The sequence below is a fragment of the Pteronotus mesoamericanus genome, unplaced genomic scaffold (genome assembly GCF_021234165.1).
Source record: "Pteronotus mesoamericanus isolate MK-2021 breed Mesoamerican mustached bat unplaced genomic scaffold, CSHL_Meso_final contig_20, whole genome shotgun sequence".
In the NCBI taxonomy this organism is placed as follows: domain Eukaryota; kingdom Metazoa; phylum Chordata; class Mammalia; order Chiroptera; family Mormoopidae; genus Pteronotus; species Pteronotus mesoamericanus.
In genome coordinates, this window is record NW_026555085.1 from 7,148,574 (window position 1) to 7,173,917 (window position 25,344).

The following is a 25,344-nucleotide window of genomic DNA, read 5'->3' on the forward strand; positions in this document are numbered from 1 at the left end:
CCAAGAAAATAAAAAATCTACCAAAAGTATACGGAGCTGTCCTTGACTGGTGTGGCTCAGTTGGTTGATTGTCATCCCACGAAGTGAAATGTCACTGGTGGTTCTATTCCTGGTCATGGCACATGTCTGGGTTGTGGGTTTGATCCCTGGTTGGGGGTCTATGAGAGGCAACCAGTTGAATCTTCCTCTCTCCCTCTATCGCTGTCTCTCACCCTCTCTCCCTCTATCCCCCTCTCTCTAAAAATAAATAAAATTCTAATACATTAAAATCTTTTATATATATCTCTATATATAAAAGTTCATATGATATATATATGAACTACTATATATATATATATCATAGTTCAGTATACTTTTAAAAAAGATTTTATTTATTTTTAGAGATGGGAGGAGAGGGAGGGGAACATTGATGTTCAAGAGATACATTGATTGATTGCTTCTCACACTCCCCCAACTGGGGACCTGGCCTGCAGCCGAGGTATGTGCCCTGACTAGGGAATTGAACCAACGACATCTAGGTTTGCATGCTGGCACACAATCCATGAGCCACACCAGCCAGGGCCTTCTATTTATATTTTTAATTTAATCTTTATTGTATTTTTCCTCTATGTTTCTCTCTTTTAGAATGTAATTCCTAAACTCTGGTTTGCATGATGTCAGTGTTTGTGAAACATATCTTAGGTAATTTCAAAAAGTTATAAAATGTGGCTAGCAGAGAAGATAGTTATAGTTCATAAAATGTTTGTGCTGTCAATCACCTATACCTTAAGGTATAAATAAATGTATGATAAACTCAATAATTTATATTTTTCTTTTTTCTTTGACTTTTTTCTGTTCCCACCTTGGGCTGGGGTTTTGTTTTACTACCAATATAAACTGAATATACACTTCTAATTCTTTGCAAGACAGAGTTATGGGAACCAGATTTACTGTCCTACCCAATAAAAACAAAAATGCATAAAATATGTGAAAATTACTAAAAAGCAGTCAATGAAGGATATTGCTCTCCAAGATACAGGAAACAAAGGAAGTGAGCTCTATGATTACTCCAGATTAACACCTTATAAGAATTTTCAGGCTGCAGTGTAGGGAGGAAGAATCCAGGAATGGTCCCAAGTTCAAAAGAGGGATCTGAGAGTCTGGGGAGACCAAGGCTTCTAGAGTTCACAGGACAAAGTAAAAGAGAGGAGAGAGATGCACAGAGAACTCTGGTGATGTGCAGAGGGTCCCTTTTGAGCATTCAACTGAATAATGATAATCATGGATATGGGAGCAAACTACCTCAAACTGGGGAAAGAATCACTCAAAAGGATTAAAGGAAACAATCTTTAGTCTAGTGCTCAGACAGGGACAGAAATAGTGTTTTTTCTTACCAAGCAGACTGTAAAACTTCATGATTCATGGAGAGTTATGCATAGTACACAAAAAGATCTTGCCTACTAGTGGGAATAATTAGCTCTAGACTGTCCACTGTATCAGTCCTAACAAATATTAAAAGCAAGGCCTGAAAAGATAAAGATGTCTCCAACGAACTTAACTGTATCACAGAACAAAGCTCTCTTGAAGGATATGTATAGGAATACAAAAAATATCCAATATACAACAAGGCAGACACCACAATGTCTAGCATCTGATAACAAAATTAGCCAACAGCTCTGAGAGTGTGGCTCAGTTGATTGGGCATCATCCTGCAAAGCGAAAAGTTGCTGGTTTGATTCTCAGTCAGGGCACATCCCTGGGCTGCAGGTTCAGTCTCCCACTGGGGCATGGCCCCCTCCCCAGTCGGGGTGTGCTCCTCAGTTAGGGTGTGTCTAAGAGTCAACTGTTAGATGTTTCTTTCTCTTATACGCTCTCACATCAATGTTTCTCACCCTCTCTTCTCTTTTCTCTAATAATAAATAAATAAAATCTTTAAAATCATTGATTTGAGTCCTGGTTTCCTCCCCTTCACCATTGGTTCCCTGTATGTTTTTATTTCACTTTGCACAGCCTTCACTTCTTCCTCTATTTTGCAACCATACTCAACCATTTCTTTGAGCATGCCAACTACTAGTGGTTTGAACTCTGCACCTGATAGATTGGCTATCTCTTTGTCACTTAGCTCTTCTTTTGGAGTTTTGATCTGTTCTTTCATTTGGGCCATATTTCTTTGTCTCAGTGCACTTGTTATGTTGTAAGGGGCAGAGTCTTAGGTATTTGACAGGGCAGGGCAACTTGCTTTGCTGTGTTGTGATGCTGTATGTGGGGGACGGGTCAGAGAAGGAACAATGCAGCTTGCACAGCTCTCCCCCACCCACCCCACTTTCAGTCACTTCCCCTGCTACCCACATGCAAATTGAGCTTTTGGTGCTGGTTTCTGGGTGGGGTGGGTCTGTGTACGTTCTAGGACGCCATGGGTCTCTGCAATGAACTTTCCTGTGGGGCTGGGAGTTTCTCCCACCACAGCAACCCCCATAGGTGTTTACTACCAGTGGTCTTGAGGCTCTAGTTTCCTGCACTGCTATCCTGGGTTTTGCGGTCTGTGTGGCTCCCCAGTTGTTCCTTCCAGCTTATCTGTACGTGAATGTGGGATACGCCAGTCTGCCAGCCACCACCTTGCCTGCCCGGTCTGCCATTACCATATGTCCTCTCCACCCTGGCTGCTCAACTCCTCCCCTCCTACCGGTCTGGATGAATGTTTCTTCTTTACTCCTTGGTTGTCAGACTTCCATACAGTTCAATTTTCTGGCAGTTCTGGTTGTTCTTTGTTTTTAAATTGGTTATTACCCTTCTTTTGGTTGTGTGAGGAAGCAAAGTGTATCTGTCTATGCCTCTATCTTGGCTGGAAGTGTCAAGAAGACCCTTTAACATTTCATATAATGCTGGTTTGGTGGTGATGTATTCCTTTAGCTTTTTTTTTCCTCCTGTCTGGAAAGCTCTTTATCTGTCCTTCAATTCTAAATGATAGCTTTACTGTGTAAAGTAATCTTGGTTGTAGGTCCTTGCTTTTCAATACTTTGGAAATTCCTTTCCAATCTCTTCAAGCCTGCAAAGTTTCTTTTGAAAGAACAGTTGACAGTCTTATTGGGACTTTCTTATAGGCAACTAACTGCTTTTCTCTTGCTGTTTTTAAGATTCTCTCTTTGTCTTTAATCTTTGGCATTTTAATAATGATGTGTCTTGGGGTAGGTCTCTTTGGGTTCATCTTGTTTGGGACTCTGTGCTTCCTGGACTTATATATCTTTTTCCTTCACCAAATTAGGGAAGTTTTCTTTCATTATTTTTTCAAGTAAGTTTTCAGTTTCTTGCCCTTTCTCCTCTCCTTTCAGGGCCCCTATGATTCAACTGTTGGAACGCTTGAAGACGTCCCTTAGGCTCCTTAGCCTATCCTCATATTTTTGGATTCTTTTTTCTTGCTGTTCTGATTGGGTGTTTTTTTTCTTTTTTATATTCAAAATCAGTGATTTAATTCTCATCTTCACCCACTGTACTGTTGATTCTCTGTAAATAATTCTTTATTTTAATTAGTGGGTCATTCACTTCCAGATGGTTTTTTTTTATGGATTCCATGCCCTTTTTTATGCTGTTGAAGTTCTCACTAGGTTCATTGAACATCCTTATAACCAGTGTTTTGAACTCTGCATCAGATAGCTTGCTTGTCTCCATTTTGTTTAGTTGTTTTTCTGGATTTGGTTCTGTTCTTTCATCTGGGCTATGTTTCTTTGTCTCCTCGTTTTGGCAGCCTCCTTCTGTTTGTTCTTATGTTTCAGGTAGAGTTGCTACATCTCTCAGGCTTGGTACAGTAGCCTAATTAAGTAGATGTCCTGTAGGGTCCAGTGGCACAGCCTCTTTTGATACCCAGGCTGGGTACTCATGGTGCACCCACTCTGTGGGCTGTGTACATCCTCCTGTTGTAGTACATCCTCCTCTTGATTACTGTTGGCACATCCAGGATCAGCCATTGCCTGTATTCTGTTCACGGTCACACAGTATAAGCTACATTGAATTTATAGATCACTTTAAGTAGTATTGCCATCTTAACAATATGTCTTCCAATCAATGTACACTGGATGTCTCTCCATTTATTTGTGTCTTTTTAAGGTACAATATTTTCTAGTTTTCAGTGTACATGTACATGTCTTGCAAGTCTTTCAACTCCTTGGTTAAGTTTATTCCTAAGTATTTTATTCTTTTAAAAAATTGTTATGAGTTTATTTAAGTCAAACTGATAACATAAGCTGAGGAGTAAGATCTAAATATTCCCAAGAATAATGATTTCACAGCTTTTTTATTCATTGAAATTAAGAAGGGAACATAAAGGAGGTTACATGGAGATAAGAGAAAGCAAGGCAGGGATTGGATTACAGGGTAGTTAACAAGATTATGTGTTCTCTTGAGGGTGCTGATTTCCTGCACAGAAACAATGGGTAAGACTGGCTTAAGGCAAAGATAAAGTCTTTTAGTAAAGCAATCATAGGCCTGGGATGTGACTACTCACCAGGACCTGCCCGGTTATGAATTTATGATCCAATCATGTTGTGAGAGTACTTTCCATAGAACCCCTTTTTTTGTCCACAGTTCCCCTTTTTGGTCATAAATCAATCTAAGGGATGCATTGATGACTAATCTTTTGGTCAGAGGGTGTTGTCGCACAATGTTAAGAAGGCTCGTTCCTAGGAGTCCCAGTATCAATGTTGTCTTGTTGACCACGGGGATGAGGTAATACTGAAACCAGGGGATCTGAGTTGAGGCCAAATTTTTCCTTAAAAGGGAAGGACAAATAAATGGAAGGCATTCAGGTACTTATGGCCTTCATTATTAAAAACAAACAAACAAACAAACAAAACACTGGATCATTTCTATCCTGTAAATTATCATAATCCAAGTTTTGCCTTCAGTCTAATTTTTCTGTGTTTGGTGTCTAGCCATGACACATTACATTTAGCCATGAAAAGAGTATTAACAGTTATCTTATAAATGTTTAGAAACTATAAACAGTTGGACTACATAGAAAATCCCAAAGAACCTGTATAACTATTATTATGACTAACATCATTAGCAGACTAGTAAAGACAGTGCATAGATATATGGTCTTTGTTGATGTCCTAGGATAGTTATCTACTTCTGGTGTTGGTGCTTCTCATCCTCAAGTTTTTGATGTCCATAGATGGGGTAGATGTCCGCTTGTGGATAGGTGCCTGATAAGGTCTCTTCCAATGTGGTTGGAGAGTGTCTTTTATTTATGTTCTTTCCAATAAACATAATCTCCAAGGGCAGTCAATGATCTTTAAAGTCTTTGTCTCCTGGGAGCTCTCTGTGAAAGAAAATGGCTACCAACTTGGCAGTGTCTTAAAGTGACTCTATCAAACTTTGGCAATGGTGTAAGATGCCTCCTTTCAATAATATCAGCTAAATTCCTTCATCTAAATCCAACTTAAATGCACTGTGATACATAAAGAAATGCAAAACCAAAAAATGGGAAGCGGGAGCAGAGAGGAACCAAATGACCATCTCAGGTTTCCTGTAGCCCTGACTATTTGTTTAATTTACAACCATTGTTTATTCATTCAATATACACTAGAAATATTCCTACATATAATCCAAGATTTTAAGTCTTAAAACCACAATGTCTAATGAAATCTAAGATGTAATAAATTTGCTAATCCTTCAGCTTTGACATTTACCCTCTAAAAACATTTTCCATAGACATAAAAGTCAATTATTAAGATGGACTTATTTTTGTAAAACCCAGACAAAATAAAGACATGTCTCCTTTACTTAAAGCAACAAACTTAAGCTAGTGACCTTGAAAAACATTTGAGTTAGTTTCTATATTTCTGAGAATTTTAGAATACCCAGCTCTTAGAAATGCTTGCCTTTCTAAGGGCCCATATCTGAGACTCCCATCAACTTGGCACACACAGTTTGCACCACCCTGGTAATCCCCTGAGGCCCTGCCCCACCCAACTTTCAGGCCCACTCAAGCTGTTTCCAGTGGCTTATCCATAGGAATAGCTCGTCTTGGCCCATGCTTCAGATTCTCCTAAATTCTCTCAAACAAGAAACGACTGGATTCAGTGAGCCAGTAGGTCTCACTAAGTTGCTCCAGGCCTGGCACTAGCAGCAGCTGGCCTTGGTTCACAGCTTGGTCTCACCGGGCACTACCAAGCCCAGCACAAGTAGCAGCCATACGCAGGCCACTTTGTAGCTTATGCTGTGTGACCGTGAAAAAAAAATCCCCATCAAAACCTAATAGCATTTTTTCAAGAAATAGAAATAGTCATCCTAAAATTTATATAGGATTTCAAGGGACCTCAAGGAGCCAAAACAATCTAAAAAAAGATGAACAAAGTTGAAGGTCTCAGATTTCTTGGTTTCAAAACATGTAACAACACTATAGTAATCAAATAGGGTGAATGTCTAGCATAAAGGCAGACAATGGAATAGAACAGAGCCCAAATATAAACTCTTACATATATGGTGTTATGGAGAAGATTGTATCTCCAAAATTCATATGTTGATGCCTTAACCTCCAATGTGACTGTATTGGACACAGGGCCTTTAGGGAAATCATAAAACTTAAATGAAGTCATAGAAATTAGATTCTAAGCCTATAGGGTTGATGTGTCCTTATAGGAAGAGGAAGAGAAACCAGAGAGCTCTTTCTCTTTCCATCTATGCACAGAAGAAGGGTCATGTGAGGACACAGAGAAGGTGGCCATGTGCAAGTCGGGAAGACAGCTTTCATCATAAACTGAATTTGCTTTCACCTTGATCCTGGATTTCTAGCTTTCAGAACTGTGAGAAAATAAATGCCTCTTGTTTAAACCACCCAGTCTGTGGTATTTTGTTACAGTAGCTTGTGTAGACTAAGACATATGGTCAAACAATTTTCAACAAGGGTGAAAAAATCATTCAATGGAGGAAAAGACAGTCTTTTCAACAAATGGTGATGGGAAAACTGGATATCCACGTGCAAAAAAAAGAAAAAAATGTTAAACCCTTTATAACACATAAAAATTAACTCAAAATGGGTCAAAGACTTAAAGTAAGAGTTACAATATAAAACTTTTAGAAGAAAATATAGAGGAAAAGCTTCATGGCATTGAATTTGGGAATGATATTTTTGGATATAACATCAAAAGCAAAGACAACAATAACCACAAAAGAAAAAAATATGTAAATTGGACCAGATAAAAATTTAAAACTTCTGTGCATCAAAGGACAGAGTTAATAGAGTGAAAAGACAAACAATAGATCAGGAAAAATACTTGCAAGTCAAATATATGATAATGGTTAATATTCAGAATATAAGGGGGGACCCCCCAAACATGGAATTATCTTCTGGAAGGCAGGTCCCCTGTAGTACAGGCTTCCCCTGCTAGATGAGTGTTCTCTGAACCCATCTGTATCAGTGTACCAGCTGGCATTGTTGTGAGAGGCTATGTTCAGCTTCTATGAAATTTTTCTTGGAGACTCTTTCAACACATTTGCGCATTTCATGATGGATGAACACACCTGCACACACTGAGCTGAGTGTTGAGCAGTTTTTGAACAAAAATGGCATGACCTCCATACCCTATCCTTCCTATTCATCCGATCTCACCCCAAACGACATTTTCTTTGTTTCCCCAGGTGAAAAAAGTCCTCAAAGGGAAACATTTTGTCGATGTGGAAGAAGTGAAACAAAAAACAGCAGAAGCACTGAAAGGCATCAAAATCAATGAGTTCAAAAACTGTTTTGAGCAGTGGGAAAAAAGTCTCAGGTGTACTGCATCAAATGGAGAGCACTTTGAAGATGACTGATGTTTAAATATAAATATACATTTTTTATAAACTAATTCCATTTTTGGGGGGGCCCCTCACATATAAAAAACTCCTACAACTCAACAACAACAAAACAACCTGATTTTAAAATAAGCAAAAGATTTGAATAGATATTTCTCCAAAGGAGATATACAAATGACTAATAGACACATAAAAAGAGGCTCAACATCACTAACCATTCAAGAAACACAAATAAAAAACACAATGGGACACCACCTCATACCCAGTAGGACAGTACTATGAAATAACAAAATGATAACTGCTGAGGAGGATGTAGAGAAACTGGAAATTTTGGAAATGTAAAATAGTACTGCTGTAGTGAAAAACAGTATGGCAGTTCCTCAAAAACTAAAAATAAATTATTGTGATCCAGCAAATCCACTTTTGGGTATATACCCAAAAGAATTGAAAGCAGATTCCCTAAAAGATATTTGTATAACCATGCTCATAGTCAAAAGGTAGAAGCAACCCAAATGTTCATCAACAGATAAATGGATAAATAAAATGTAATATATACATATAAGCCCTGGCCGGGGATATCAGTTGGTTAGAGCATCATCCCGATACACCAACGTTGCAGGTTCAATCCCCTGTTAGGGCACATACAAAAATCAACCACTGAATGCATAAATGGAATAACAAATCAGTGTTTCTCTCTCTCTCTCTCCTTCCCTCCCTCCCTTCCACTCTCTAAAGTCAATAAATTTTTAAAAACATATATAGCTTCTTGGCCTTTTGGCTAAGATTAAGTGTAAAACAAACGTTGTATGTGCCTATAATGGAATATCACTCAGCCTTAAAAAGGAAAGAAACTCTGAGCCATGACATAATGTAGATGAACCTTACAGAGGTGTCCAAACTTTTGGCATCTCTGGACCACAATGGAAAAAGAAGAGTTGTCTTGGGCCACATATTAAATACACAAACACTAACAAAAAATGACGAGCAAAGAATAAGTTTTAAGTAAATTTACAATTTTGTGTTGGACTCTGCATTCATGACCATCCTGGGCTGCATGTGGCCTGCAGACTGCAAGTGGACACTCCTGAGGCTGTTAAATAAGAGAAGCCAGTAAAAAAAGACAGATGCTGTTTGATTCCACTTATATAAAGTACCTAAAGTAGTCAATTCATAGAGAGAGAAAGCAGAATGGTGGTCGACAAGGACTGTGGAAAGAAGAAAATGGGGAGCTGTTGTTTAATAGGTATAGAGTTTCAGTTTCACTTTTGCCAGATGAAAAGAAGAGATGGGAATGAAAGTCAAAGGGGTGGGCAAAAATGGTGAAGGGATTAAGAAGTACAAATTGGTAGTTACAGAATAGTCATGGGGATGTAAAGTACAGCACAGGGAAGAGAATATCCAAAAAACATATATGCATGACTCACAGACATGGTCAATGATGTGGGGAGTGCCTGGGGGAGTTGGGAGCTGGATGGAGGGGGACAAGGGGAAAAATTGGGACTACTGTAATAGCATAAACAATAAAATATAATTAAAAAATAAAAATAGATTTAAAAAGAAGAGTTCTGGCGAGCTATTGCACAACACTGTAGATGTACTTCAAACACTACTAACTCTACACTTAAAAATGGTTATAATGGTAAGTTTTGTTGTTATGTATATTTTACTACGATTACAAAATTAAAAATTTAATTCTTAAATATTAAAGTGGAGTAATTTTTTCATACATAGAAAAGCCAAAATAACCCATCATCAGTAGACTCACACTACAAGAAATGCTAAAGAAGTCCTTTGGGCGAAAGAAAAATGGTATCAGATAGAAACTGCATCCATACAAAGGAATGTACAGCATGGAATGGTAAAAGCATAGGTAAATATGGTATTTTTTCTTGTCATTTAGAGCTCTTTAAAAGATAATTTAAGCAAAAATAACAATGTAGGCTGAGGTTTATAACATATAAAAGCAAAATGTATGATAACAATAGCATAAATAAAGGAAAATTGTAAATTTACTATTGTAAGATTTTTATACTATATATAAAGTGGCCAATATCACTTGAAGGTAGACTCTGATAAGTTAATGATGTATACTATAAACTCTAAAACAATCATTAAAATAACAGAACCAAGAATTATATATAATAAGGTCACAAAGGAGATAAAATGAAACTATAAGAGATATTAAATTAATCCAAAAGAAAGGAGAAAAAGATAGGAAAAAATCCCCAAAGAACAGATGGGACAAATAGAAAACAAATAACAAGATGACCACTAAATGTAAATGACCTAAATATTCCAATTAAAAGTTTGTTAGATTGAATTAAAAAAAAGCAAGACCCAAATATATACTGCCTATAATAAACATAATATTTATTTATTTACTTATTCCTTGCCTAGGGATATTTTTTCATTGATTTGAGAGAGAGAGAGAGAGAGAGAGAAGCATAGATGTGAGAGAGAAACATTGGTCGGTTGCCTTCCGCATGCACCCAGATGGGGATCAAATTGGCAACAATTTGGTGTATAAGACAATGCTCCAACTAACTGAGACCAGCCAGGATTATAATAAGCATACTTTAAATATGAAGACATAAATTAGTTAAAGATAAAAGATGGGAAAGATATATCATGTCAACATAAATCAAAAGAATTCTGGAGTGACTGCATTGATATCATACAAAGAAAATTTCAGGGCAAAGAATAATCTCCAACTTATAGAACATGATTTTTCAGTGAAAAGGGGTCAATTCATCAGAATGATATAACAATTTTAAATATTTATGTACCCAATATAGAATTTCAAAATACATAAAGCAAAAAATGGATAGAATTACAAAGAGAAATAGAGGAATCCACAATTACAGTCAGAAATTTTAATACCTCTCTTTCAGTAGTTAATAGAATAGACAGAAAATTAGAAAAAACATTACTTGGAATATCAAGGGGATCACTTTGTAAAGTATATGATTGTCTAACCACTGTGCTATACACCTGAAACTAAAAATAATGTTGAATGTAAACTGTAATTTAAAATAAAATAAATAAAATAAAAAGAAATTAGATTTGAAGAATACTATTAACTAACTTAATCTAATTGACATTTATAGAACACTGTACCCAGCACTAGCTGAATAAGCACTTTCCAGATACATATGGAAGATTTATCAAGATAGAACATATTCTGAACCATAAAACTATTTTAAATAAATTTAAAACGATTTAGAGAACACAATGTGTATTTTCTGATAATACTAAAATTAAATTAGGAATCAATAACAGAAAGACTTCTGCAAAACCTCCAAATACTGGAACAAAGTAACTCATTGATAAATAACTCATAGATCAAAGAATTCAAGAGGAAAGTAGAAAGCATTTTTAATTGACTAAAAATGAAAGCACAACATATGAAAATTTGGGTGATGCCATTAAAGCAGCACTTAGAAGAAATTTTATAGCACTAAGTGTCTATATTAGAAATAAGAAAGATCTTGCCCTGGCCAGGTGGCTCAGTTGTCTGGAGTGTCATCTCATACACCAAAGAATTGTGGGTTTTTTTGATCTCCAGTTGGGGCACATGAGGGAAGCTACTGATTGACGTTTCTCTCTTACATTGATAATTGTCTTTCTCTCCCCTTCTTCCTCTTCCTCTCTCTGCAATCAATAAGCATATCCTCAGGTGAGGATTTAAAAAAAAAAAAGGTCTTCAATCAATGACCTTAGCTTCTACCTTAATTAAGAAAGTATAAAGGGAAGAGCAAATTTAACTCAAAGTAAGTTGAAGAAAATAATAAAGATCAGAGCAGAAATCAATGGAGACATAAGATGGAAAAAGAATAGATAAAAATCAATGAAACCAAAAACTTGTTTAATCAAAACCTTATAAATGTCTAGTCAGGCTGATCAGAAAAAAGAAAACACAAATGAACATCTGGAATGAAGAGTAATTTCACTACACATTCTATAGATATTAAAAAGATAACAAGAGAATAATATGAACAGCTTAATGGCAATGAACTTGGCAACTTAGATAAAATGGACACATTTTTTTAAAATTTTTTTTTTTTTTTTTTTTTTTAGAGAGAGGGGAAGAGAGGGAGAAAGAAAGGGAGAGAGACATTAATGTGTGAGATAGATCTATCGGTTGCCTTTTGCATGTCCCCAACAGGGGACCTGGCCCACAACACAGGCATGTGCCCTGACTGGGCATCAAACCAGCAACCTTTCAGTTTGCAGGCTGGCTCTCAATCCACTGAGCCACACCAGCCAGCGCAAAAAGGGCAAATTTTTTGAATGACACAAACTACTAAAGCTTACCAAGAAGAAACAGGTAACCTCAATAATACCGTGTTTGTTTTTTTTAAATTGATTTTGTAGTTAAAAACTTCCCATTAAAAATTCCAGGTAAAGAGGGCTTCAGTGCTGAATCCTATCAAACGTTTAGGGGAGAACTAAATACCAATTATACACAAACTCTTAAGAAAAATTGAAAAGGAAGAAATGCTTCTCTCTATGAAGTAAGCATTACTGTGATATCAAAACCTAATGAAGACATTACAAGAAAAGAAAACTACAGAAAAATATCCCCCAGGAACATAGATGTAAAAATTTTAAACAAAATTTAACAAATCTAACCCAAAAATACATTTTAAAAAAGAATTATATATCACAAACAAGTAGAGTTTTTTCCAGAAATATAACTGGTTTAACACATGAAAATCTATCAAAGTAATTTACCATATTAATAATCTAAAAAAAATAAAGAGCACATAATCATCTCAATACATGTAGAAAAATATTGACAATATGCAATTTTTATTGCAATACTTCCTTAACCTGATATAGGACATCTATGAAAAACCTACAGCTAATGCCCTACTTAATGGAGAAAGACTGAGTGTTTTCCATCTAAAATCAGGAACAAGACAATAATGTTCCTTCTCACTACTTCTACTCAACATTATACTAGAGGTGCTGGCAATTGCAATAGGGCAAGAACAGGGAGAAGTAAAACTCTTTATTTGCAGACACCATGATTGACTGGGCAGAAAATCTGAAGGAATCTACAAAATATTACTTGACATAATACATGAGTTTAGCAGTGTTGCAGAAAAGATTGATATACAAAAATACATATTTCTGTGTATTATAAACAAACAATTGGAACTAAAATTTAACAAATAATGCCATTTAGAATAACAAAAATACTTAGAGATCTATCTGAAAAGGATGTGAAAGACTTATATATTGAAAACTACAAAATATTGTTGAAAGAAGACAAATTAAAAAAGACAAATGAAGAGAAATACAATTGTCATGGGTTAGAAGACTCAATATTGGTAAGAGGTCAATTCTCCCCAAAATGATTTATAGATTCGATGTAATCCTGATTAAAATTTCAGCAGATTTTTTTCTTCTGAAGATTTTATTTTTAGAGAAAGGGAAAGGAGGGAGAAAGAGAGGGAGAGAAACATCGATATGTGAGAGATACATCAATCAGTTGCCTCTCTCATGCCCCCAGCTGAGGACCTGGCCCACAACCCAGGCATGTGTCCTGACTGAAAATTGAACCTTCGACCTTTCAGTTCACAGGCCAGCACTCAATTCATGGAGCCACACCAGCCAGGGCTTGGAAGATTTTTTTTTTAAACAGAAATGTTAAGCTGATTCTAAAGTTCATATGGAAATGCAGTGAACCTAGAATAGTCAAAACAATTTTGGAAAAAAACAAAGATGGAGAAATATTATTTAAAGACTTATTACAAAGTTAACATAGTCAAGACAGGGTCACATTGGCATAAACATAGACAAATAGTTCAATGGAATAAAACAGAGTCCAGAAATAGGTATGTATGAGTATATAAAGTCAATTCAGTAGAGAAAAGATAATCTTTTCAAGAATTAATGTTGGAACAATTAGATATCCAAGGGCAGAAAAGTAAACTTTGATCTACATCTGTCACCACATATAAAAAATAACAAAAGGGATTATATATCTAAGTTTAAAACTTAAAACTATGACTTCTGAGGAAAACATTGGAAAAAACCTTCATGACCTTGAGTTAGGCAAAGATTTCCTAAATATATGACCAAAAGTGTGACCCATAAGAGAATAAATTAATAAATCAGACTTCATTGAAATAAAAACTTGCTGCTCTTCAAAAGATACTGTAAAGTGAATGAAGAGACAAGGCACAAAGTGGAAAAATATTTACAAATCATATAGATGATAAAGGACTTGTATTCAGAAAATGTAAAGAACATCACAAGCTCAACAATAAAAAAATTTTTTTTCAATGGGCAAAAGATTTGAATATTTTACCAAAAAAGATATAAGGATGCTAAATAAGCACATGAAAAGATGCTCAACATCATTTATCATTAGTGAAATATAAGTTAAAGCTGCAATGAAATACCACTATATACCTATTAGAATGGCTAAAATCCAAAACTTGTGCATACTAAGTGCTAACATGGATGTGGAGGAACTGGAATTCTCATATACAGCCACTGGACTATAAAACAGTATAGCCACTCTAAAAAAAAAATTCCAGTTTCTTAAAAAAGTTAAAGTGATATTTACCTGACATAAGTGAAATTATAAATACATACAAAGTCTTGTGCACAAATGTTTATAGTGTTCTTATTCATAATTGCCCCAAACTGCAAATCAATAGACGACTTTCTATGGGCAAATAGATTTATAAAACTGGTACATTCATGCCATGGCATCCTACTCAGCAATAAAGAATAAACTATTAATACATATAATAACACAGATGAACCTTATAGGCATTAGGCTAAGTGAAAGAAACCAGACAAAAAAAGAGTAATACTGTATGAGTCCACTTATGCAAAACTCTAGAAAATGCAAATTAATATATGGTAAGAGAAAATCAGTACCTTGTGATGGGAGTGGCAGGGTACAGACAGTGGGGAAGCAGGGATTATGAGGAAACTTTTGGAGGTAATGCATATCATATGTTCATGAATTCAGTCGCAGAGATGGTTTCACTGGGATATGTTAATGTCAAATTGTACATGTTAAGCATCATGTGTTATTATATGTCAATTATGCCTCAAGAAAGCTATTAAATAAACAAACAAACAATGTAATGTCTAATGTTTGAAGTAGAGGTTTGCTCAATTTTTCTTCTATCCTGGCTTAAGCTGCTCCTGACAGTTTCTGAATCTAATAAATACAGTGACGTTTGTTGATCCACGATAATGTGTAATCTTGTACTGTCTTATATGGTTGGCTAATTGATTCATAAACAGTGGTTTATTTTCTCCCACTAACCTGCAAAATCCTCAAGGTCAGGCCTCATATCTTTTATTTTTTGCATCCTCCTATAGTGTCCAGACACAGAAAAGTTTAACAAATACCTTTTGATTAACTGTCTTTTGTGTTATTTGACACATTTATTTAGTATATTATTTGACAAATTTAGAAAGGACAGAACTCAAGATAGAAAAGGAAAAATGATTTTTCTCTATTTTTATTTTTACTTATATGGAATATAGCATAGAGGACATAGGGAGAAAAACCATAGCACAAAGCCACCCCAAGGCATCAACAGTATCTTTTGTGCTTCGACAATCTGAGATATACAGATTTGCCTGTCCCAGTGTTAAGTTAGAGAACTGTGGGTTGAAGGTGAATGAAGACATACCAAGAAGAACGAATTGCCAGACTGCAATTCAGCTTCATATCATTTTCTTGCCCTCTTCATTTTGCCTGATAAGGTGGTATTGACCAGAAAAAGGAGCAACTCAAGGAGTGCTTGATAAATAACAATGAACTTCAACTAAATATCCTCAATGAGCAAGATGTTCCAGTTAGGACCCTAATCACATTTTTCTTCACTTTCTCTGGAAAGTGTGGCAGTAGGGTCTCTAGCTGCTGAACAGACCAGCAAGAGCGAAGAGATGGAAACAGAACTACCATGAGAACCTGGGAGGCTTGCCTCTCAGGAGAGAAAAAGGGCCAACATTATTCATTATAGTGGCGGGCAAAGTGGGTTATCTTTGATTTCCGCCGTAGGAAATCTCTGTTGCCTACAGACATACGTGTGTTGTAGGAAATGATATTGCCCTGGCTTTTACTTTTGTAGATTATCTGGGCATAAGTCATGACAAAGAACATCCAGAAACAATGCATAAATATACGGGACACCAAGCCAAACCAGCGGATGACTCTGACCTCTCCAATGCTCGTGCCACTGTTGGTGAGGATTTGCACTACAATGTTCATAGCTTCATAGAAAAGGATCCAGATGATGTAGATCACCAAGCCCCTGTACTTCTGGGCATATACTGAGTATAGCAGCAAGCAGCTGATGATGCTGGTGATGCAAGACAGGAAGAGGACAATATTCCAACTCCAACAGATGATGAACTGACTTATCAGATTATTCACACTCTTGGCCCTTTGGTTAATCTCAGTGCAATCGCTGCTCTTCATGTGCTTCTGCTCAAAGATGAGGTACATGCACGTGGCTATGATGGTAAACACCCCTGATAACACAGTGCCTGTTTTGGCAGTCATCCCACACCAGCGTTTCTGTTTCATGCCAAGACATCCTGTGAAGACAAACAATATAAAGGAGAATTCTGGTTCCTGCTAATGTGGTAAATTACCAGAGTTTCTGCCTCCTTTCCCAAAGGAGAAACAACAGAGAGAAATATGGAAACTAGGACATAACTTTGGGAAGACAGAGACTGTTCAAAATTGATTGGCAGTGTGAGTGAGGATGGGGGAGGAGTGGGGATGCAGTCCAGTGGCAGGGAGCAGATAAATTAGAGAAGTGCCTCTCAAGCTTGGCTTCACATAAGAATCACTGAAAGTACCCAGGCCCAAGCCCTACCCCAAGCCAATTAGAATAGTCGCTGGTGGGACCCAAAACATCAGCATTTTTCAAAACTTCCTAATGATTTTTCATATGTAGCCAGAATTGGAAAACACAGAGCCAAAAAAAAAAGTAGTTTAAATTAAATTCCTGTCTCTCCTAACATTGCCTTGGGCAACCATTGCTGCCCCCTGATGGGGAAAATTGGCTACACTTGTCCAAATCTTGAGTGCAGGTGTCCTGAGGAGAAAAATCAGGGCAGCAGCATAGTCCCGCTCTGGTGAGAAGTTGATGAAAACTGGTGGCTCTGAGCAATCATCTCACCACTATGTATCAAAACTTAAGGAATACAATGAAAGGTGTACTTTAAGGGAAATTTAGAGCCTTAGGGCAGAATAACCTTATAATAGAAAAGAAAAAGTAATAAGGAGCTTAGTGTCCAACTCAAGAAGTTAGGGGGAAAAAATTAATAAGAAGAACAACAAAAAGTAGGGGGAAGAAAATAAATAGAACAGAAATCAATGAAAAGCAAATGTAAAAGTAGAGGGATTTCTGATTGGTTAGATTATTGGAGCCAACTTGCTGCTAAAAACAACAAAAAAATGTTGAATAAAATAGATTTAAAATATTCTTGGAAGTACAGAAGTGCTGAGAGGGTAGAAGGTAAGAGGTCAGAAACCAAAGTCCATAGGAGTTTAAGAACTGGGACAGGTAAGCAAGTAAGGAAGTCAATTTTGTTCTGAGAATATTTTCAGTCTGGCCAAATTTGAATTTCAATTGTGAGAGAGCTCTGTAAAGTAAGAAGAAATGAAGTCAAAGCTCAGGGTCCACCAAGAAGGGGATTGTATTCAAAAGTGCTCCCTTTTTAGTCGTGGCTCCCCAAAGGGCTATGACTAAAGGTGAATCAGAAGTAAACCTGCCCCACAGTTTTCTCCCTGAGACTCCAGGAAAGTTAATTTAGGAGTACACTGAATGTATGGGCGTGGGGGTACTCTCCTCAAGACTTTGTAACCATAGCTAGGCTTTTTGTAGATTTGTTGCCCAAATTACATGAAATCCTGAACTGAAAGTACCTCTAAGTGCCTAGTCGAAGCAAACTCAAAGCCTTTCTGTAAGAATGCACATTTATGTTGGTCCTCAAAGAATCTACGTCAGTAATTTTTCAGAGACAATGACTAGTGTACAGTAAAAAATAATCAAGCACACAAGAACAAGGCATTATGAGAACCAGCAGATGTAAAAACAGAGCTGCAATAATACCAGATTATGAGACAACTATGATTATTACTTTCTGCATTACTTGAAATTTTTATTCTAGTAATCTTTTATTTATTTGTATTTATTTTTAGAGAGAGGGGAAGGGAGGAAGAGAGGGAGAGAAACATCAGTGTGTGGTTACTTCTCACACACCCCTCACTGGGGACCTGGCCCACAATCCACGCAGGTGCCCTGACTGGGAATTGAACTGGCAATCTTTCGCTTTGCAGCCTGGTGCTCTATCTACTGAGCCACACCAACCAGGGCTTATTTTGTTTTTAATTGTGGTAAAATACATATAACATTAAATTTACCATATTAACCATTTTTAAGTTTACAGCTTAACAATGTTACTTATATTTATACTGTTGTACAGCCAATCTCCAGAACTTTTTCTTCTTGCAAAACTGAAATTCTATATCCATTGATCAATTCCCTATTTTTCATTCCCACTGCCTCTGGCAATCACCATTCTATTTTCTGATTCTATGAATTTTATTACTCTGGATATGATAAATGATATGCTATATCCAGAGTATAATACAGTATTTCCATTTGTCTTTTTGTGACTGCTTATATCACTTAACATAAAGTCCTCAGGTTCATTTATATTGTAACATGTGTCGGAATTTCCTTTCATACTACATTTATACAAATAAAAAACAATATTGAAAATATATGTAGGAACAGGAAACTATAGAAAATAACCTAGCATATTTGAAAGAGAACCAAATAGAATTTCTAGAGATGGAAAACTCAATAACTGAAATTAAAAATTTAGTAGGCATAGAGGGCAGGGTAAAGGTAGGTTTAGAGTTGTTCACATGGAAAATAATACAATATTTAATAAATAATTATTTATTATTAAATAATAATACAAGAATAAACTGTTTCATGTACTCACAACTGTAAACCTACTTTTGCCACACCATGTATTTGGTAGATTGGATACAGACAAAGTGATAATTACTTGATCAAAGGATAGGTCAGGAGAAATCATCAGAATTTGGCACAGAGAAACAAAAAGATGGAAAATATCAATGAGACATTAAGAGACATAAAGAGTATAGTATGTTCTGACAAGAGAGAGAAAGTGATGGAGAGAGAGAGAGGAGGTTGGAAGGAAAGAGAATAGGGTAGCATATTTGAAGAGAAAAAGGCTGAGGATTTGCGCAACTGGAGAAAAACACCAACCCACAGATACAAGAACCCTAACTGATTGCTAGGATAAAGAAAAGGAAATTTATACGTAGACATATGATACTCATTCTGTTGAAACAGGTAGCAGACTTCCTGTTCCTTAAAATTCTCATAACATTTTTGGGTTCCCATTGGTCTATCTATGGCAAAGACTGTTAATTGTCTCCCAACATCCATTTCTATCCTCTGACTTTTTGTTGTAGCTAGACACGTAGCCACTGGGCTAATGACTACATTTCCCAGATCTCCTTTGCAGCTTTATGTGGCCATGTGACCAATGAGATATGTCATGTGTGCCACTTTACAGTCTTATACCTGAAAGATTAGGAGTGCTCTCATCTTCTTTTTTTCCCCCTTCCTGATTCTTGGCCATGACCAGAACTGATCTTTGACCCAGACTCAGAAGCCCTTGTTGCATATAGTAAATACCCTATTAGCCATGGATCACTGTTACTTGATAGAGAAATAATTCCTACTATATATAAGTCACTTATTTTGGAATTCCTTTATTACAATGACTTAGCCTGTACCATAATATATCTTCACTTCACTTCATTGAATTTAAACCCAATGAGGACTAGTGATCTATTGGGATCTAGCACCTCCCTTGACTTTACCCTTTTAAAAGCAGGTTCTCCCTGTCTATATGTTTATTTCACTGGATCTATGGTTCTCCTCACCATCTCCTTAAAAAGAGATGTCCCCCTTTAATATACGGGTCACTATTGTCTTCATAGTTAAACTGGTAATAAATTATATATTGTCTTGTGACATCTTTATATTGTTTTAAATTGTTATTAAATATTTTATACTTATAATAATTATCCTAATGGTCACCAATGGGGCACTAGAGCTAGAGAAGTTAATTAATTTTGCCTAAGACTGTAAATCTGGTCAGTGGCAAAGTCAGGATTTTAACCTACATCTGTCTGACTCTAAAACCAATCTTAACACTCACCTACTTGTGCCTTGTCTGCCCCAGAGATCTGTGAGCTCAGTGAGCCCAGATGTTCCACCCATCCCATAGTTGCTAACAGACAGCCTTGATTAGAGGAGGGCTTTGACTAGAGCAGGATCTGGATAAATATTGGCAATTCTTCCCCTACCATCTCTCATCTGAGTCACTTGTTCTTTGTAACTCTGAGAGCCATTATGTTCCTCTCTCCTTTTTCTCCCTTTCTCTTCCAGCTTTTCTCTTCTTCCCCTCCCTCCCTGTCTTCTTCCCTCCTACAGAGTAAAACTGAGTGTGTACTCTTGATGGTTCTAAGAGAAGGTGATGGTCTTTAACCTGGGAAAATAGAAAGGACTAGAAAATTCAAGGAGCAAAAATTTGCAAGATGGCCCTCAAGATGTTCTGTTTGAACAGCATCCTCTTTTAAAGGAAGTTGAATTAAAATGCTTTCAGGTAGAGTATTTTATTTGTGACTTTTTAAATCTTAACATTGCCTTTTTTCCCTATATAGTTCTCTCTCAAGTTACATACTAAATCAATAGAAATTATGCTTTAATTTTGCAAATTAAATATTTACTTCTTGGGATTACACCAAATGAAATGAGGTAACAATAATAATAATAATGTACCTGTGTGTGGCACCAGGGGTCAGGCTGCAGTACCAGAACACATGCTTGTGCATAACTGGGGCTGACTGCTCCCCACAAGCAGCTCTTTTAAGCACAAGAAACATGGTGGGGAAAATAATAATAGTAATAATAAACATTTACTAAAAACTCACTCTGTGCTGGGCATTGTGCTGGAGTTTCACAATAATTTTTTGAGTGTAGCTATACTCGTATTGTAGTATATGCTTATTTTCTTGTTGATAGCGAGGGAAGGGGGTATATTTGTACTGTTTTCATATTCCAACTCCCAGATGTTGATTTTTCCTTGTCAGGAGAAGAATCACTCACAGTTACTGACAACCATTCAGCATTTAGCTCCAAACCAGGGGGTTGTTCTGCTAATTTTATGATTCTTCAATAGGATTTTGAAGGATCCCAAGTAACCTTCAATTTTAGTAGTAACTTTATTTTATTATTTGGCTCATTCTAAGTTAAAGGCACCTGTAGATTTAATTTCTAGTACTTTTCCTTAAGTTGTCGATTTCTTTGGTTGGTTGTCTTTTTTTTTTTTCTGTTGCTGCTGTAATAAATTACCACAAATTTAGCAGTTTAAAATAACACAAACATTATCTCAAAGTTCTGTGGGTCAGAAGTCTAGACTGCTTCAAGACTCAGCTAGTTTCTCTGCTTCAGGTTTCACATGACAGATATCAAGGTGTCATTGGCTGCCTGGGTTCTTTTGGGGAGGTTATGGGGAAGAATCTGCTTCCAAGTTCTTTCAGTTCCTTGTAGTTGTAGGACTGAGGTTCCCATTTCCTTGCTGAATGTTAGCTGAGGGCTGCCCTGTGCCCCTAGAGGCCTCCCTTCAGTCCTTGCCCATGGGCTCCCAGAGCCTGTGCACCAAATTCTTCTCATGCTTGGAATTTCTATGACTTCTGATTCTAGCTAAAGAGAATTCTCTTCATGTGATTAATTTGGTACAGCTAGGAAATCAGGGTACTCACATTATCTTTAGATTTTTCACCTTAATTACATCTGCCAAGTCCTTTGCCATATTCATAGTGTGATATGAAGGAACAAGGGTCAAAGGGCCTATTAGGGGCTGAACTGTGGCCCACCCCCAACACCAATTTATGCACTGAAGTTTTAACTTCCAGTACCTTGTGACTGGGAGGGTCTTTAAAGAGGTAATTAAATTAAAATTAGGTCATTAGAGTGGGCTCTAACCCAATATGACTGGTCTCCTTATAAGCAGAGATTATTAGGACACAGGCACACACAGAAGGAAGACCATGTGAAGACCAGTAAAAGATGGTCATCTAAAACCAAGAAGAGAGGTCTCAGGAGAAATTAGCTCTGCCAAACCCTTAATCCAGAACTTTTAGCCTCCAGAATAGTGAGAAAATAAATTTCTGTTGTTTAAGCCACCCAGTATGTTGTATTTTGTTATCGCAGTTCTAGCAAACTAATACAGGGGCCCAAATTCTGCTGACCACAGTCATAAATTGCCCTAGATTTCTTCTTTGGATTTGGGTAAACTGCCTATCTACAACTGGGGTGTTTTCTTACAAAACTTTTGGCATCTTCTCTTGGCTTCCAATGGCTAAATCACCTTGTTCTCCTTCCAATCTCTGGCAGTTCCTTCTCAAAATCCCTTGCTAGCTTTCTGCTGCTTATTCTTTTTGAATTCTTTTTTTTTTAAATTTAGCCCTGGCTGGTGTGGCTCAGTGGATTGAGCATCAGCCTGCAAACCAAAGGGTTGCTGGTTTGATTCCCAGTCAGTACACATGCCTGGGTTGCCGGCCAGGTCCCCAGTAAGGGGTGGGTGAGAGGCAACCACACATTCATGTTTCTCTCCCTCTCTTTCTCCCTCCTTTTCCTTCTGTCTAAAAATAAGTAAATAAAATCTTTAACAATTTCAAAAAATTTATTGATGAGAAAGAGGTAGAGAAACATCAACTTGTTGTTTCACTTATTTATGAATTCATTGGTTAATTCTTGTATGTCCCTTGACCAGGGGTCGAACAAGCAACATTGGCATATGGGGATGATGCTCTAACAAACTGAGTCATCTGACCAGGGCTTGCTTATTCTTAAATGTTAGTCTCCCTCTATACACAAACGAAAGCACTCTTCTCATTTTATACTCTCTCCCTAGGTAACTTCCCTTATTCCTATGGTTCAGTTGTCATCTACGCTGATGACTCCCAAATCCAGACTGTCTTCTAGTTAGAGATTCAAATCTGCATATTCAACAATTCTGCCTTCATTTGGGAACTTTTTGAACTGTTCAAATGCAACATGTCTCAAACTGACCTTACAATTTCTCCCATCCCCACTCCAATCTGCTTTATTCCAGTGTTTCTTATTTCAGTAAATAATCAATATCATCTACCCATTTCCCCATGTATCTCCCTCTCTCTCATCCTGTACCCCGCAAAACACTCACTAGTTTCATCTACTCTTCCCCCATATATACCTTAAATCAGATATTGCTTTTACCATCTCTACTGCCACCACCATAATTCAATTACCATTATGTCTCATCTGAATTACTGCAACTAACACATCTTGTAAAGCTCCTGCCTTCACACAGGCATGAATGATGATACAGCTATGATGGGGGTTTGGGAGAAATAGTAGCAGAGATGTGTGTAGAGGATAAGAAGTCCTCATCCATCAGGATGAGAAAGTCAGTTGAAAATGTCTAAAAATGATTTCTCAAGAAATATTTTTTTAAAGTATAATTTAGAAATTAAAGGATAATAGGAAGGGAAATAGAATTGAAGGTGGTAGCCTGTGGGAAGTATGACTGGGATAGGGAGAAGGAGCCAAGAGCCACTGTTTTTATTATAAACTTTTAAGCATTATTACTACACATACATACAATTTAAAAAAATAGATTTTTGAAAATATATTATTTCTTGAGTTCCTAATAAATTGAGATATTCAGATAAATCCCACTGGCTGCCTTTATGCTGGTGTAGCTTTCTCTTTTTAAAAAAATATATTTTATTGATTATGCTATTACAGTTGTCCCAATTTCTTCCCCTTTGCCCCCCTCCACCTGGTACCCCCTTTCCCTCCAGCAATCCCCCTCTTAGCTAATTGTCCATAGGTCATGCATATAAGTACTTGGCTACTCCATTTCCTATACTGTTCTTAACATTCCCCTGTCTATTTAGTACCTACCAATTTGTACTTCTTAATCCCTGCACCTTTCTCCCAATTCTCCCCTTTCCCTCTTCCAACTGATAACCCTCCAAATGATCTCCATACCTATGATTCTGTTTCTGTTCTGTTTGTTCACTCAGTTTATTTTTTAGATTAAATTGCTGATAGTTGTGAATTTATTGCCATTTTAATGTTCATAGTTTTGATCTTCTTCTTTCTCTTCAATAAGCCCCTTTAACATTTCATATAATAAGGGCTTGGTGATGATGAACTCCCTTAGATTTACCTTGTCTGGGAAGCACTTTATCTGCCTTTCAATTCTAAATGATAGCTTTCCTGGATAAAATAATCTAGGTTGTAGGTCCCTGCTTTTCATCACTTTGAGTACTTCTTGCCAGTCCCTTCTAGCCTGCAAAGTTTCTTTTGAGAGATCAGCTGACAGTCTAATGGGAACTTCCCTATATGTAACTAACTTCTTTTCTCTTACTGCTATTAAGATTCTCTCTTTATCTTTAAACTTTGGCATTTTAATTATGATATGTCTTGTGGTGGGCCTCTTTTGGTTCATCTTGTTTGAGACTTTCTGTGCTATCTGAACTTGTATATCTATTTCCTTCATCAAATTAGGGAAGTTTTCTTTCATTATATTTTCAGATAAGTTTTCAAGTTCTTGCTCTTTCTCTGCTTCTTTCAGGACCTCTGTAATTCAAATGTTGGTACGTTTGAAGTCATCCCAGAGGCTCCTTAGCTTATCCTCATTTTTTAAATTCTTTTTTGTTCTTGCTGTTCTGACTGAATGTTTTTTGCCCCTTATGCTCCAAATCATTGATTTGATTCTTAGCTTCACCCATTGTACTGTTGGTTCCCTGTAACTTTTTCTTTACTTCACTTAGTGTAAACTTTGTTTCTACCTGGGTCTTTTTTATGCTGTTGAAGTACCGAATGAATTCTTTGAGCATCCTAATAAGCAGTGTTTTGAACTCTGCATCTGATAGATCGCTTATCTCCATTTTGTTTAGTTCTTTTTCTGGAGTTTTGTTCTGTTCTTTCATTTGGGCCATGTTTCTTTGTCTCCTCATCATGGCAGCCTCCCTGTGTTTTTTTTTTTGTGTGTATTAAGTAGAGTTGCTTTGACTCCCTGTCTTAGTAATGTAGCCTATTGTATAAAAGCACACTGGTAAGTTGGATGGGGTGGAGCCTTGGATAATTGCCAGGGTGGGGCAACTGGTTTCACCACTTTCTGGCTCTGTGTGGGGGAGGGCTCAGGGAAGGGACAATGCTGCTGCCTGGATTCTGGAGTTTTGTCCTGGAGGAAGCTGTCCCCCAGCACTCGCCCTGATGCCAGACACTTTACTTCCTCCCAATGTGCCCCTGGTACCCTTCTAGCTGTTGCCCTGCTGCTAAAGCCCAAAGGGAGTGACTCTGCGTAAGTCTTCAGTCCATTGTGGCGACCTTTAAGAGGAGATTCCTGAAAATCTTGGAGTTTCTTCTGCCACTCCTACCCCCACTGGTTTTTACAGCCAGAAGTTATGGTGACTTA

The 25,344-nt window shown here is 37.0% G+C and overlaps 1 protein-coding gene and 1 non-coding gene across 2 annotated transcripts; one reads left to right on the forward strand and one right to left on the reverse strand.

Annotated features, from left to right (window-relative positions):
• Positions 1 to 15,757: 15,757 nt before the first annotated feature.
• On the reverse strand, positions 15,758 to 16,336 carry TMEM217 (transmembrane protein 217). Its single transcript, XM_054568732.1, has one exon. It carries the CDS (start codon positions 16,334 to 16,336, stop codon positions 15,758 to 15,760), a length of 579 nt encoding a protein of 192 aa, XP_054424707.1.
• A 4,319-nt stretch (positions 16,337 to 20,655) lies between these two features.
• On the forward strand, positions 20,656 to 20,757 carry LOC129068048 (small nucleolar RNA SNORA76). Its single transcript, XR_008528864.1, has one exon. It is a non-coding gene; the product is annotated as a small nucleolar RNA SNORA76 (small nucleolar RNA).
• The last annotated feature ends 4,587 nt before the right edge of the window (positions 20,758 to 25,344 follow it).

Coding starts and splice junctions, on each gene's coding strand:
- TMEM217 (XM_054568732.1), bottom strand. CDS start 16,336: ATGAAACAGAAACGCTGGTGTGGGATGACTGCCAAAACAGGCACTGTG.